At 45.0% G+C, this 17013-nt stretch overlaps 1 protein-coding gene across 6 annotated transcripts in view; it reads right to left on the reverse strand.

Moving 5' to 3' along the window:
* LOC123504617 overlaps positions 1-17013 on the reverse strand; it is a 518452-nt gene that overhangs the window by 6210 nt on the left and 495229 nt on the right. For all 6 annotated transcript variants that reach the window (XM_045255282.1, XM_045255284.1, XM_045255283.1 and 3 more), the window contains 4 exons: positions 12955-13191; positions 9389-9484; positions 8803-8921; positions 54-180 (listed from right to left, as the gene is read on the reverse strand). In XM_045255282.1, the coding sequence (XP_045111217.1) occupies positions 54-180; positions 8803-8921; positions 9389-9484; positions 12955-13191 (579 nt within the window). The remainder of the gene's footprint in view (positions 1-53; positions 181-8802; positions 8922-9388; positions 9485-12954; positions 13192-17013) is intronic.

The following is a 17013-nucleotide window of genomic DNA, read 5'->3' on the forward strand; positions in this document are numbered from 1 at the left end:
TACACATCACAATATACATATTCTATAAAAACAGATAAAAAGGCAATACTCACAAAATCGATGCTGTTGATGGGGTCGTAGTAAGTGACTTGAATGGTGGTGGAGGGAGGCTCCTTGTCTCGCTCTTCAGTTATCACCTGGCACAACTTGTTATACCACAAGTCTTTAGTTGCCACGCAGCTGTGGGAAAGAGAAGTGTCTTTACATTCCCTCTTGGGCTTCCGCTCTCTTGTCTGGCTAATCCTAGGAGAGAGTAGCGTGCTCCTGCTAGACACATCCCGCGACGCGCTGTTGACTACACTAGACGAGCGCCTAAGGCGAGTAACCTTGGCCACACGGGGCACGGGCACGTCATACAAAGGATCACTGCCCTCACTGCCTCCAGAGTGTACACAACTTCCAGTCGTTGAATGAACAGGTTCGGGCACTAGTACAATTTCTGGTCGAACAGACAAAACTTCACTGTGAGAGCGTCTCAAATATGCTTTTCCTCCGCTTCGGCCTGACCGCGAGGATGTTTTGCGACAAGCGAGTCCCTTAACGCGTCCCTTTCCAGAGTCCAACGTTGATTTTTTAACACACAAGAGGTGCTCGCCAGCATGAGCCGCTCTTATTTTGTGGGGAATGAGCGCACGCCGTCGGATTACTGGTGAGTCCGAGCCTCCGAGGCACAGGAGTGGGACTCCGCATCCTGCCGTCCGTCCCCGACGCACAAAGCCGTCACCACAAGTCATCATAATCGTATCACAAGAAGTACCATGACAACTTCACTATGGTGATATCAACAAAGGGCAATACAAGATATCCTTCAGCCTTGGCTTTGGCTTCGTCCCATGGTATCCTTCTCAGTGTCAGTGTGGCGACTATCACCATTCAGACACAACATCCGCGCCCGCCAGCCAGGAGGAACACGGCCGCACTATCCTTTCTCAGGGAAGGTACAAACTCCACTGACTTGGAGCAGCCCCGCCGCCCGCGCGCCTGAGCCCAGCAGTCTACCCTGAATCCCTCGCAAGGTGTCCGATTCCTTAATTTTTTAAATCTATTTTGAAATCATTATTAACCACTTCTCATGTCCGCAACTACATGTTATATTTATAAAGACGAAAACAATTTAATATACATATTGAAAATTTACTGTACAATCTACAATTGATCATTAAAATAAATGTGTTATTACCGCCAGGAAGCAGGTGTGACCACTTGACCTGCTGACCACTGAACTGCCGCGGGCACAGTCCATTGTGATGACTCGCTCCTGGCTTGACCTCTACTGACCTGTCATACAGCAGTCCACACACAAGATGCATATTAGAAGCTACTACTGTACAAGTTTCATGTTTCATGCGAGGAAAATATGGCTATTCAACTACACACATCGAGTCTCTTGTCTGAGAACGACGCCCCCTAGCTCATTTTGTTCATTGTATTTTTGCTACACAGAGAACCTGCTGCATTTGTGTGCAAACCGCCACTTCCTCCGCGCGCTCACACACACACACACACACACACACACACACACACACACACACACACACACATTCACCTAAAGGTATCAACCAGTAAGTGGTTTGAGGACGCAGTAAGTAGTTTCTCAGAACACAATGTCGTCATATCCCACTTCACTGTTACATATACATAAATACCCGTATATAACTTTACGTGTAAAATATTTTGAGGTAAGAAAAGGGAGAGACGAGCACGCGGTGGTGGAAGGTGTGAGGTGGTGGAACGCCGCGGGAGTATAGTGTGGGATGGGGTGGGAGCGGGGGCTGCCCTACGGACCCCAGGAAACATTGAGGTTGGCGGGGATTCCGCCGTCTTCCCTTCCCTCCTTGTCTTCCTCCCTGTCTCATCTCCGCCTTACCATATCACTACCCATCGTATTTGTCTTCTGCCCGGTCCATCCAACGTGGCCACGCAGCCTCTTCAAGGAGGGTATCTACGAGTATATACCATTATACCACTCACATATCATAAGTGTTATATTAAGAATTTCCATGCCTGTTTTTTTTTTTTTTTCAAATCATTACAAGTCTAGTATATCACTCCTTTGATTTGCAACTAAATAAATAATTGTGAAGGAATACGATCAGAATTCAGACATAGCTCGAAAATGCTAGCCATTCATCATAATCTGAATCGAAGTAGCTTTAAACTTGGAGGGCAAGACAGGTAAAGGAAACAGGATAGTGACTGAACGATGCGAGGTGAGGCGTGCCCTGGGGCCAAGAACTCCCAATCCTCTCTTCCCTCTTCCCCCACGCCTTCCCCGCCCATACACCTACCAGCCCAACTGCCCACCTCGTGAATTAGTCACAAGGAGGAAGAGAAGGAAATATTTGCATCCTCCAAAGACGACCTAAAATAATTTGGAGTGGAGGAGAAAGAGCTACTGAAATTTTCTTAGATGTCTCAAAACAATCAGGGTTTTCCACGTTACGAGACTTTCCCTACACTCAAATCAGAGACAAGTATGCCATTTACTTTATCTAATGGATTTTCACATCATCACATTTTCCCATTCTCTTTACGCTGCGAAGCAAAAAGAACTTGGATTCCTCGGAACATGAATCTCCATTACCAGACAAGCTCTACCCTTAACTGCCACATGCACAGTACCATAATATAATTAGCATCCCATTTCTTGCGTAGTTTGCACAGGGATAAAGGTAATCATCTCGTCACCGCCTCAAACAACCTGCATTAATTACGTTCGAAAAGCGACGCTACTTATTGTGGTAAGTTGATCCTAATATTCAGCAATCAAAAAGGAAAACAAGTAACATAAATCATTTGCTGATGAGAGATGGAACGTGTGGGTAAAATTGGTAGGATAAAATAATGTGCAACAATATTCAACCTACTTTTGCCGGACAGTCTTAAGATTCTATATATAAACATCACGAACAGCAAATACAATTTATGAGGATCTCGTACAGTACCACGGTTAAACTTAGTGGACGAGAGAGAGAGAGAGAGAGAGAGAGAGAGAGAGAGAGAGAGAGAGAGAGAGAGAGAGAGAGAGAGAGAGAGAGATGGGGAAGGGGGTCGGTTTTAAGGAGTGACGGCGTGGCGGCAGCGAGGAAAGGCCGTCAGAAGCAGTGATGATAACAGCGAGAGAGAAGTTGTTGGGGAAGATGGTTTGGCGTTTTAAAAGAGGAAGCCGCGTGTAAGACGGAACATCTAGCAAATATTGAAATGTACGAAAATAAACTAAAATAAAGAAACGGATGAAGATTTAAATGCATTCAAATAACACAAAAAAACAATAAATATAAATGCAGTAAATATAAATAGTCTGCAGAGTTATTGGCGTTCGAAGTAAAAAGGCATCTCTCTACTATGAAGAAATAGAATCCAGTGTGTGGTCTGCAGGTCTCTTCCCTCTGCCTGGCACCAGCTGGTCTTCTGGTGGCGAGACATTTGTTTACACGCGGCATGACCACACCACAACACCCGCCTTGACGTGTTTACTCCAGGGCGCAGCTTCCTTGCGTGTCGGACATCGTCTCTACAGCCCGCCACCCCACCACCTCCCATGGCCTGATGGACCCTATAACTAGTAGGGATGCCTTGCCCCTTCCACCCACATGAAATTTTACACGATAAACACTGACTTAGTATTTTCCACCCATACGTAAAGAAAGAGAGAAAGAAAGAATTACACATATCTAATAATGATTCCAATGTTTCAGTGCCATATTCACTGTAATTTTTGGACTAAAGTGGTGTGGAAAGGAAATATATACAGATGAAAGGGTAGGAGAGCTGAAGGCAGGCGGCCATGTTAATAGGGACAGCCGATATAGGTGCCGCAGGGTAGGCCTGGCTCAGCTGTGTTCTTCGGTTCTCGTCTGCTGAGTCTCACGACGTAACCTTTCCAGCCTCTCGCTAAACTCACTTCTCTAATTCGCTTTATCTAGGACAGGGTCTTACACAAGTACAAAATGACACTAGTAGGCGTAGACCATGAAGTGTAATAATTACGTACGCTGATAAATTTCACAAAGAACACAACATCGTGAGGCTCCACATCATTGTCTGCATTCTAAAAAGTCTCAAGTACAAATACTGACTATTTCCAGAGACTAAAACAATCATAAGTAGAATGCTCATAGATATTCTTCCCATTAGTAATGCAGAATCAAGTTAAATTACCGCCATAATCATTAAAGTCACAACCGCCTCAACTACACCCCATTAAAAGTAGCGCGGATAAGGAGCTGATAAGGCTGAGAATACTGTCCCAGCATCACTTCAGCTGACGAGTGAATTTCCCACGAGTTGTGCTGGGGCTGCATGCACTCTGGATATCTATTCTTTCCCACGCCTTGCCCATCAGCACTAAGCCGCCCTCCTTGCCACTTCCGCATCACGAGTTGATAAGTCAAGTTCAGAAAGGAAGTCAATACACCAAGAGCCAAAGACACGTTGCTTCTCTTGGCACTGCTTCGTTGTTATCAAGTGGCACTGCTCCATCTTTTGCGTTTACTTGTATGGTTTTCCAAGTCGAATAAAACGTTTCCTTCTTTTACACACAGAGAATGTCTGAGTGAGAAGGAGTTAAATTGTTTGTGTTACATCAAATATTTGTCTTTTCCTTCATCACACTCTTGAACGTCCCAGTCAAGGTCATCATAACACAAGGGACGTCTTATCACACAAGGTGGGTTTCGAAGAGTCCTTCCCTTACGACCAGTTAAGATAAGAATTTCTTCAGACCGGTCAAAAATGGATTAATATAAGCAACAAGAATAATACATTTGTTTTCTAATACTATCGAGTAAGGAAGGATCTATTCGTCTAACAAGAATATTGAAAACTTCTCGTCGTTCTCCTCCTCGTGCTACTACTACTACTACTACTACTACTACTACTATTGTTGCTGGTAGTAGTAGTAGTAGTAGTAGTAGTAGTAGTAGTAGTTGTAGTTGTTGTTGTTACTGCTAATACTTTCCCACACTAAGAAGTACATTATACACCCTGCATTACCCATCTTTCCTCCTCCTTCGATTGAAACATGAGATGGAATAGGGATTTGGTCTGCAGTAAAGTAACAGTACAAGAGGCAACTAATAATGTAGATGAGCACTGGGAACTACCGGACTGGTGACGCTGATTCAGGGTGCACCTCACAGGACACAGGTCAGAGGGTAATCAGTCGCTCATGTCATCACCACCACTCCACATGATCAGCACTGAACTAATCTTAAGAACCAACCACCTTAGTCAATTATGAAGTTATAAATTTCTCTGCTGATTTCTATGTGCAAGTTAAGGATGTCTGTATTAACGTCAATATATTTGCTACCAGTAAGATCTTTGAAGCAACATGCATCTCTTAGCTATCATTAAAATTAGAGTAAATAAAGATCATAATATAATGTATGAGTAGCTGAAGACGGTCAAAGATTTCCATATTATATTATCGTAAACATAATAACGATCTAATGACAACAGAATATAACCACTGAAGTATGCAGAGGTACAGAACAGTTAATATTGCGAACTAAGTCAAATTTCCTGTTCTATAAACCCTCTATGAATCCTTCTCGCAAACTTCTCCACCTACGTCCCTGATCCTCATTTGTTTCACCCATACCGAACCACATAAATAATCTCACCAAAGCATAGAATCAGACACAGTATCGATCGCAACTTATCAGGTAATATTTAACTGACGAGGACGCAAATAAGGAAGAAACTAAGGGGCAAACTTTACCTATCACTTCCTCCACACACACTCGACAGCACCTTCTGAGCCACGAACCACGACTCCCGCCCAAAATAACAGCAATGTATGGAGGGAAAGAGGGAGAGAGAGAGGGAGAGAGGGAAAGAAGACAGCATGTGCGAGGGGGAGACTGGAGATGGTGAGCAGTAAGCATAAGTAACGGAAATAGACGGGAGGGGAATACAGAGGCAAGAAACTAACTAAAAATCTGAGATAAGGATAGAAAAATATTGGACAGCGATAGCGATAAAAGATAGGACTTGAGTAAAGGTTGTATGTAAGAGAAGGAAGGAAGGAAGGAAGGAAGGAAGGAAGGAAGGAAGGAAGGAAGGAAGGAAGAAAGGAGGAAATGAGGGGAAAGGAGGAAATAAGGTTGAGAGGGGAGGAAGAATAACACCAACGGTCGCCTCTCACAACACCCTCCCCCTTGGAAACTTGCCTTCCCTCATCTCCCCTTACACACACACACACACACACACACACATTCTCTCTCTCTCTCTCTCTCTCTTTACGCGTGAGGAAAAGGAAAACACTGTGCTTAGAACTCGTGGACACGCCTCTGTACACCTTTTATCACCTGTTGTGTTTACCTTAGGACGTTTATCTCAGCCTCCCCAAGTCGCCCCCCGCAAGAGAGCAGCTCATGTCACACTCACGGAGAAAAGGGGAAAAAAAAAAAAAAAAATGAACGTAAAAAGAGACGAGGTTCATTTCATTACCTCGTCAGCGCCGCCTTCACTATGACCAAGGCGCTGTTTGTTGTGCCTGTCATTACCTCATCAAAACAAACACACGACATGACGTTTCTTTAGTGTACTCTCTCTCTCTCTCTCTCTCTCTCTCTCTCTCTCTCTCTCTCTCTCTCTAAGCAGAATTTGAATTTTCCTCGTTGAGTTTGTATCAGTTCGGGCTAGAGGAGTGAGTGAGGGGCAGGCCAGGTGGGTCCTCTTGAAGTTTCATCCTCCTCCTCCTCCTCCTCCTCCTCCACCTCCACTTCTCAGACAGGTTCCCCACTCGCCTCCCCTTTAGGCACTTAAAAACCTCTCTCTTTCTCTTTCTTTCTTCCTCTCACTCCCTCCCGATCTCCGCCTACCATTCCCTTCCACTTTTCGTCCACGTGTCTGGTTTGTCTAGCCGTCTGGAGCGAGCAGTTTCAGCAGTTTCTGTCTCAATCACTGGGAATGATGGTCTAAAAGTGAGACTCCAGGACTTTCCCCGTCTCCCCGCGGCCATAAATAAATACTTGCAAGCACACACACAAGAGGGAAAGGCTCACAGGAGAAAGGGGTTGTCTTACTCTTATCATCTGCCGCCGCGTTACGTTCATGAATGCGGAAAGACATGTGTGTGAAGTCAATGTATTATAAATGAATAGGATGGGAGAGTATTGACACAAAATACCGACTCAGAAAGAAATAAACAGATTTTCTTTGTGTTTAGCGGTGAATACATTTCGTGATCCATTAGTAAAGTTGTGTAGAAGATGGATACAACAAAACACAGAAGAGTATATAAATAAAACTATAACACGGAAAAAAATACACTGATTTCTTTTGTATTTAACAGAAAGTTTTAAGATATACTAATAAAGTCATGTAAAGCAAAGATACGGCAGGTGATGTGATGACAGCGGAATAAATAGATAATTCAACTTCGCAATCAGTGTTTACCAATACGATACCGCATGCTTCATCCAATAGTGTTCTGGGAGTGGGAAGGAAGGAAAAGTGCAGCAGGTCAGGGAGGTCAAGTCACTCGCGTTTCACAACCATCTCCTGGGATTCCTTCAGGTCTTTCCAAACCATTCGTCGCCCTCACTTGATCCTATTCATCCTACACACCTCACGGACAGGACGAGAAAAAAAAAAAAAAAAACTGGCAACTGTTTATGTAGTGTATACATCCAGTAGGTAAGTATAAGTAGGTATAAGGTAGATTTAAGTTTTTACGAGGTGAAGATGTGGACAAGGCCGGATGGGCGATATTTACTTGTCATGCGTGAACGAGGGAAGCGAAGTGAACAAAATATGAAAATAGATCACAAACTGCTAATTCAAATAAGTAAAACACGCTTGTGATTTTTCAACGAGTGTAAATTTGATAACATAGGTCTGCTGCAGAGAGGGTGATGACGATAAATAATTCATAGAAGTAAAATATGTGTACGTGACTTTCATGCGCGTGTTCAAAGACGCCAATAAATCGATTCAAGTGGCATGTTGGCAGCGGGCGGCGAGCGTAGGAGTGTTACGACGCCTTGAGGCTCCAAAACACTTGACGAGGCCGCCTACCCCCGCCTGCCGTCTGCCACATCCGAGCTGTATGGTGGCGTGGCCGCTCTTCCCATTGTATGCACCCTGGCGCTCATCCCCACAGCTTCTCCCATGGGGCATTGTTTCTCTTTATCCCGCTCCCCGCCCAACCCAGGACAAACCTGCCTCCTCCCCCTCTACACGGTCAGGTCACTCCACTCCTTCTCCTTACAAGGTAGAATCGCCGCACGTTACCAAGAACAGCCATTAAATATATTTCCATGTAAATACTTCCATGATTCTATACTTAAACATTGTGAAGTGAGTCGTCAAAATCTCTCTCTCTCTCTCTCTCTCTCTCTCTCTCTCACACACACACACACACACACACACACACACACACACACACACACACACACACACACACACACACACACACACACACCAGCAAGCAACCGTGGTGAATTAAACACATCCAAGGCCGCGGCAGGTATGGCCACTACTACTCTACGGGATAACACTTCTCGGTTTCGGGATGTGTCTAGCAGTATCTTAAAACTTGGATGTGTCTAGCAGTATCTTAAAACTTGGATGTGTCTTGCAGTATCTTAAAACTTGGATGTGTCTTGCAATATCTTAAAACTTGGAACACTCTACACCCTACAAGTGTTGAACACAGTAAGGAAACCAACACATGAAAAGAGAATAATCAGAACTTATGATTTAAAGAGAATTCAATCGAACATAAAGCAACAATATGCATGATGTAAAGAAACATTGTAAAGTAGTAGTAGTAATAAAGTCAACACCTACCTAAAGGAGGCGATGACGTTGGTGGTGGGCCAGCCCATGACGAAGCTGCTCTCCTGACTCTTGGGCACCTCCGCCACGTCGTCGAGACACGAGGACAGCCACATCTCTGACACCCGCACCTGCGACGAGCCAGACGCTCATAATCTCCATCCGACTTAGCATGAGGGATAATAAACTTTTCTGTGGCCGAGTCAGGTCAGGAAGACTGACCGGCAACTCACGTATTTCCTCTTAATCTGACTTAATTTTTCCTTATACCTGACTAAATTTAGATGTATCTTCGTCTTATTTTCCTCTATTTACTGATTTTTGATGACGTCATAACTATTGCAAATATGGAGGTCATACTTGCTAGCTTCTGATTATTTTATGGATTGCACATTAAGACAATTATATTCTTTTGATGTGTCGCAATAGCATCAAAAGTTTCCTACTTAATAGAAAAGTAATGATGTAATGTTAAAGCCTGATATCTATATTCCATAAACAGCATCACTAGGTCATACTTAATTATCAACGTTATTCAACCAGTATCACGACATATACTGGCGCGATGTGCCTTAAAAGAGATATCTTGTTCACTCACTTTCTCCTTTAGCTTGAAGTTGCCTCCACTTCTCGCCTTGGCCACCAGCAGAAGGTCGCTGAAGAGGAACAGGTGTCTCTCCTGGGACTGCACGCCCTGCAAAGCCATGAGAGAAACACTGTTATCATCCTGTCGCTTCCAACATAACAACAAAGACAGGTGTGCATGAACATTATATCTTTTCGCATCTTTCCGATAGTCTCTTATGTTAGTAACCCTCAAGATGGATGTTTACTGTATAATATTATGTAACCGTAAACCCAATTCAAACACACCAAGTTTTTGCGTTTCATACAGATAAACAAGACGAGATACAAGAATGGCTGGAGGTGGAAAGACCATTTTGGGACCTAAAACTGAAAGTACTGTAAGTCATTATTCATTTGCTAATGTGGGTGGGTGGGTGGGTGAAGGTGGCGACCAGCAGACTGACGGCCACTCCTGCTGCTGTTGTTGTTGTTGGGAAGGCGATTCTAACTTTTACTGACTGACCGCACACCTGTTGCTCTCTTTGCGTGTGTGTGTGTGTGTCTGTGTGTGTAGATGAGGTAGTAGTAGTAGTAGTAGTAGTAGTAGTAGTAGTAGTAGTAGTAGTAGCAGCAATATAACAGTAACAGTGTAATGCAATGAGGTAATAACCATAAGTAACTTGAGCAACTAGGTGTACAGCACTAGGAGATCTTTCCCAGACTGTATTGCGTTGCTGTCCGGAAGCGAAGACCGTGCAAAACATCTACGTCATGGGTAAGCTGACACCATGAGATCCTCCCTGATTTGTCTCATCATCGCAGATTTATGACACCTCAGAAATAATGCTGCAGTAATTCAAACCCTTACTATGTCTATTATTATCTTCATTATACAGGGCACTGCGCTTTTTTCTGAGTGCAAATCTTGGAGCAATAATAATATTTTGTTAGATGAACTGTAAGAGTGAAAGAGTATCATTAAATCTTATCAGTCATAACGGAGCACCAGAGAGAGAGAGAGAGAGAGAGAGAGAGAGAGAGAGAGAGAGAGAGAGAGAGAGAGAGAGAGAGAGAGAGAGAATATGAGGTGCTGATGAGGTGAGAACCCAGAGTGTGAGAGCGAAACACACACACACACACACACACACACACACACACACACACACACACACACACACACACACACACACAATATTACAAGTCATGATAAAATTACTCACGTTATTACAACCACTATCATTAATATAGCGAGCGCGCCGCAAAAGATATCCGGTGTTGAAATACTAGCTGGGTTTCCGACCTTTCCCTAGAGGAGGAATGGGAGGCGAGGGTTGAGTCAATGTTTGTTATATAAGCGATTCCTTTGCATCACGCCCCTTCCCACCTGTCCCCCCTGGCCATTGGGAACAGAGCCTCCTTGTTGTGATCCGTAGGGTAAGTGTTTGGATATGGAAGGCGGGGGAGAGGTGAGGAGGGAGTGGATGGAGTGGAGGGAGAGAGGCTGAGGGGCTGGAGGATGAAGGTTAGTGGTGCAGTGCAGGTGGATAAGGCGTGTGGGCGGCAAGCAGGGTGTGGCGGCGTTGGATAAATAAAAAGATGGTGTAAGAGTGTGTGCTTTGATGATGCTCAGATGGTGGCGGTACACATAGTGGTGGTAGTAGTGTGGAAAAAAGGACATGGGCAGGGTTGCAAAACGTTAAACTTCACAAAAAAATAAAGAATGTAAGGAATAGATGTGAATAAACCAAATTAAAATAAGAAAAGAAAGGCAAGAAGTCCAAAACAGCGAAGTAACACAAAGCATAAGGAACGAACGTCTACTGTTAACTACGTAAGCGCTGGCGTATATCACTTTACGCACAACAGGTGGTGAGATAGCGTCATAACACGTGGCGTCATTGTTGCATCAAGAGAGAGAGAGAGAGAGAGAGAGAGAGAGAGAGAGAGAGAGAGAGAGAGAGAGAGAGAGAGATAGCGCTGCGTAGAAGCTGCTAAAAGGATAAAGGGCGGAATTGTGAAGCGGTGTTTGGGGGAGAACATGAGGAAGGCGCAGGAGTGCAATGGTGTGGTGGGGAGGTGTTGGAGTTTGGAGCTCCGTTGTGCATTGGGAAGCGGGTGCGGGAGATTCGTAATAATGGGGTGACTTCTGCAGTGCTGCCTAGCCTTGAGAGCTGCCTCGACAACCTCGACCAGCTCCCGAGCGGCAGGTTTTCCTTCCTCTGCACTTGTTGTTCAGTTAGGGGAAGGAAACTCGTGTGTGTGTGTGTGTGTGTGTGTGTGTGTGTGTGTGTGTGTGTGTGTGTGTGTGTGTGTGTGTCTCTCTCTCTCTCTCTCTCTCTCTCTCAGCAGGTGTACTGTACTCCCTAACACCTGGCGGCCCCTCCCCCGCAGGCTTCCCCGCGTGTCAGGTATCAGAAGGACAATGAGGAAGTGGGCAGGCAGCGTACTGTAGCTGCAAGAACTCTGCGATGCATAGATGTCTCGCAGAGTACTGCACTATGCGCGGGCACTCCACCCTGTACCCTCGTAGGGGCACTCCGTCTTTGGTCTCAGGTCGCGACCCTAGATTGACCTTCAAGTTAGGTTAACCGGGACTTGATGGGCTGGATTATGATTGGGTGAACTCCCACAAGGGACGCAACATCCGCAGCCGGGAGCCCGGAGAGCGTCGGTGGGTGGCTGGGAGGGAGGGAAGCGGTGCAGCAGGACGTGTTCTCTGCAGGATGCTAACTGTGCTCCGCTGCACCTGTACTAACCTTGGAACCAGACAGCATTCCCACATTTGAGATACGCCAAATGTATAGTAATGGTATCAAATATAAGCGTAAACTAGACACTACCGGTGGTGCTAAAAAGAAATAAAAAGTGTCCCAGCGCCTCCACTCCCTCCTTGTCATCATTTACAAGTCACTGTACTGTACATACTAGCCCTTGCTTCACTATGTCTATAGCAATTCGTACGCCAGGTACTATCCCACTATTGTAGATGACTGGTATTTCGAAATTGAAAAAAAAAAAATAAATAAATAAAATAAAAATAATACTGAAGTAACTAGTTGGGGAAGTGTATTGTCAATGTTATTATTATTATTATTATTATCATTATTATTATTATTATAACTATTACTGGTAACATTGTTTGCAAGTGAACTTCCGGTAATGGGTTTGTCATATACAGTTACCGCGCGCCTGTGGTGTGTGTGTGTGTGTGTGTGTGTGTGTGTGTGTGTGTGTGTGTGTGTGTGTGTGTGTGTGTGTGTGTGTGTGTGTGTGTGTGTGTGTGTGTGTGTGTGTGTGTGTGTGTGTGTGTGTCTGTGTGTCTGTCCGAAGTTTTGTAATCATCTGTACTTTTTTCCATCTCATTAATCAGCAACACATATCGTGCAAATATATGTAGCATGCGAACGACAGAGCTGTAACTGTAAATAAAACAATAACTAATCATATTGTTAATACTCCCAAGATGCATTTCTCCGACACAGTCTTCACCTTCCTCACTAAGAATACTGCGTGCTTTTCTATGCCCCACACTTAGACACGGGCTTAATGTAAGGATTCACAGTGGAGCAGGACTGATGAGAGGCAGGTGGGCCTTACCGTGGTGAAGGTGGCCGGCGTCTCCATGATGAACTGTCTCTTGGGGCGCCCCTCCCGCGTTCTGTTAGGGGGCAACCCTCCGCCAGGACTCCCATTGTTGCTGTTGTTGTTGTTGGCGGCATCTTTGTTGTTATTGTGCTGGTTTTCTGCGTTGGGGCCCCGCAAACCTTTAGCACTGAAGGCCCGCTGCAAACGCGCTGCCGTGGTAGATCTCTTCCTCATGAGCCCTTTCATCTTCTGTGGAGAGGAAAGATAAGCGAATTAAATCAAGGGAACGTGTAATTAGTAGCTCAGCATACAAGGAATGTGTAAAAATAGACTGAACTTTGGATATTTGGGCATACAACGAAATTAGCAGTGGACGAATTTGAGAGCATGTGGAATCACTCTACCTGAGTCAAGTTATATGAATCTTGACGGACCAGTTTGGGGAGTTTTTTTTTTTGTGCCACGAGATTCCCACATCAGGGAGCAAAGAGAGCGAGTGTAGTGAACTTAAATAATTCTGAAATAATCCCTGAATTTCATATTCATAACAAATTTGTAGGTTTTACAATATATGCATGTGTAAAAGTTGAACGTGTTCTGAAGATAAGAAAATTTAGATCCTCTTAAAGATGAACAACAAATAGACTTAATCATTACAACGCCTTCACGTGATGCATCTCCAAATGTTCACATATTTTTACGTGATGGAAGAGACAAACAAATATGTATGGCGCTCACTAGCTGACAACTATCACGTCCTCACTCTCACATTGCCGCCGCCGCCTCCCCACCTGCGTCCCCTCCGAGCCCCTCCATCTCTTTCCCTCCTCCCTCGGGGCCTATAGAGACAGCCTCATCACCCCACCGATGCCCCACCCCTTCCAGCGACGCCCCGGGTACTCCACCATTCCTTGAGGTCAGGTCGAAGTCTCAGGTGTATGTGTGCGCTGCCAGGTAGACGGAGCCGCAAAGTTTACCTGTGTGGTTGTAGGTGAATACTAATGACAAGGTGGTGGGATCCAGTATAAATTAGGTGAAGAGCACACAAGTAAGCGTAGGATGACCTGAGGTATGGAGTTCGTTCTGTATAGGCGCGTGAATACTTGGCTGGATGTTCGCAGTCAGGTTCATACGCACATAATACGGATAATCCCCTAACAATCCGCGGCCGGCATCTGCACCCAGGTGTCACCGCGGGCGACGCGCACACCTGCATTCCTTGCCGCTAATTCATACACCGAGGAACTACTACTACAGGGCAGCCACAAACGACCCTTTTGCAGCTGGTATTGGTTCCCGGATACTCTTCTGCGACTTTGTATTGCACACACACACACACACACACACACACACACACACACACACAGTTCACTATACAAACACCGAAGACATTTAGGCCAAGGCTGGTAGATATACAAGGATAAACAAACAGAATGACCATAACTTACCGCACAGTTTACAGAACACCCACAACACAAAAACCAGTCCTCTGATCAGCTTGGCCTGAGGGACTGACGCCGCAGACCCTCCATGAAGATGAGGGAGCAACATAAATACAAACTAACCGTCCATCACCTGCAACACTGCGTGGGCAACTGTGACCTCTGAGACCACGCAGCACACGGGTCATCGCTCACCAAGCACAAGGGACTCTAACCTCTATTCCACTACTAGTTTGCATATTCCCGTCTGGAGATCAGTATTCAACAAGAAGTGTCCTCAAGGGGGCGCATTACCTAAAAGGGAATGTCGAACACTAATAAACAACCTGCAGGGCGTCGGGAGCACCCTGGTAGAGGCGCACTGCTTGCCGACCAACAGTGGCATCGCTTGGTCTCCCTCGAGTTCTGCTTTATCTGGCACATTAGCATCGAATTAGCCGAGAACACCGTAGAAAAAACTAATAATTCTGCAAGGTATGGTGCTAAGATGGTGACCTAATAATGAAGGTGTGTGTGTGTGTGTATGTCTGTGTGTGTGTGTGTGTGTGTGTGTGTGTGTGTGTGTGTGTGTGTGTGTGTGTGTGTGTGTGTGTGTGTGTGTGTGTGTGTGTGTGTGTGTGTGTGTGTGTGTGTGTGTGTGTGTGTGTGTGTGTGTGTGATTCATGCACGGTGCTAAATGGGACAAACTTATGTGTACAGAATAAACAAAACTTCCAATCTACATGATTAATCAGGTACAAAGTCATCGAAGTGTTTATTTGCGTACGTGACCTTAGGTGTGTGTGTGTGTGTGTGTGTGTGTGTGTGTGTGTGTGTGTGTGTGTGTGTGTGTGTGTGTATTGTTGGATGCATAATGATTTATAACCTTGTGTATTTCATCATCATCACCACCACCACCACTATCACCACAATGAGTCAAACGCCTCCTATGTGAATGAAAGTCTCGGGTGCACGCAGCGTGGGTTGGAGGCACCGAGGCGTGGAGGATATGAGGATAAGAGGAAAGGAAAAGATATACAAAGAAAAAAAAATCAAGGAGAAACAATTACAGAGAGAGAGAGAGAGAGAGAGAGAGAGAGAGAGAGAGAGAGAGAGAGAGAGAGAGAGAGAGAGAGAGAGAGAGAGAGAGAGAGAGAGAGAGAGAGAGAGAGAGAGAGAGAGAGAGAGAGAGAGAGAAGATTCGAAGGTCTAGCAAGGAAGATTAAGAAAAAGAGAGAAAAAAAGAAACAAAAAGATTCAAAGGTCTAGCAGAGAGAGAGAGAGAGAGAGAGAGAGAGAGAGAGAGAGAGAGAGAGAGAGAGAGAGAGAGAGAGAGAGAGAGAGAGAGAGAGAGAGAGAGAGAGAGAGTTAATAAGTATGTATCTCGTGTCTCGTTGAATCAATGCGTAACTAACACACAGCATACTTAAACAACCTTATTGGCATTTCATTATTACTTATTCCATTCATTCCCTCATCACCAGGCCGTTCCCAGGGGCGGGGCGCACACACAGACATACCTCTGCGCTGAGTTGCACAACCCACACATCCTCACCCGCACCCTGCCAGCTAGCCCACCACACGACCTCTCTCTAGCATGCCCTCTCACCCTGTCCTTTCACTTCTCATCCTTACCTTTCCCTTCCCACCGCATCCCCGCCTCTCTTTCAGCCAAAGTTATCGAGTCATTAGGCGGCTCTTCAACGTGTAAGGAGATGACGTCAGTGCGAGCGGTGGCGAAACATTTTAATCCAACCTTTCATGAGTGTTAGGTGAATATATTAACGTCCTTACTTGGGTTGTGTGACGAATTAATATACATGTAATTGAGAAAGAGTTCAGGTGTTCTGGTGTTCGTGTGTCCTCTGCTGCAACACACTGGGTGATAGAGGAAGACAGTGGATTCCTGAGGAGGTGAGTAGCGAGGGAAGGAACAGTGAGTGTGTACCGTGTGAGTCAGTAACCAACCAGCCTTTGTGACTCATTGCTGCTACACGGGGTATTCAGCGTGTTCCGGTGCGATCATGGGTGTAGTCACGTAACTGTTCACGGCTGTAATGAGTTTGTATGTTGAGTTGGTTTAAGTTCAGAACTGTCCTTGGCGAGCTTAAGTGACATTTTTGTGAGATGGAGAGATGGGATGAAATATTCTCAGACGTTTGGGTGTTTTTACCTCATCAATTTTTAACAGGCTCATCTAGAAATTCCAAACATTTACAGGATGATAGTAAAGATTATTAACAATGATTTTGCATCGATAATGGAAGGAACATACACGGGAACCTCATATGTAATCTGTTAGTTTTGAAAATAGTCCTAACGAGAGAGCCAATAAGTTCCGCGGGCAGAGATTAGCGGATAATGCCGGGAGAGGTAAGTACTACAGTGGAAATCTACAGGTTGATGATAATTGTGATGACATTTGAGGAAAAATCCTAATTCACTACACCGGAAGCAATGCAATCATGTTGACTGATAGGCAAAGATTACAAATAACCAAGAAAACACACACTAAATTTCCTCAACTATTAGAATACCGACGCTCACAGGAAGGGAAGCAACAACCAGAGGATACATAGCGCGTGAAGATTCCATCCATCCATCCTTCCTTCCTTCCTTCCTCTCTGGTGGTGTACGCGGTGACAAAAAC

Source organism: Portunus trituberculatus, chromosome 16 (assembly GCF_017591435.1).
Source record: "Portunus trituberculatus isolate SZX2019 chromosome 16, ASM1759143v1, whole genome shotgun sequence".
Lineage (NCBI taxonomy): Eukaryota > Metazoa > Arthropoda > Malacostraca > Decapoda > Portunidae > Portunus > Portunus trituberculatus.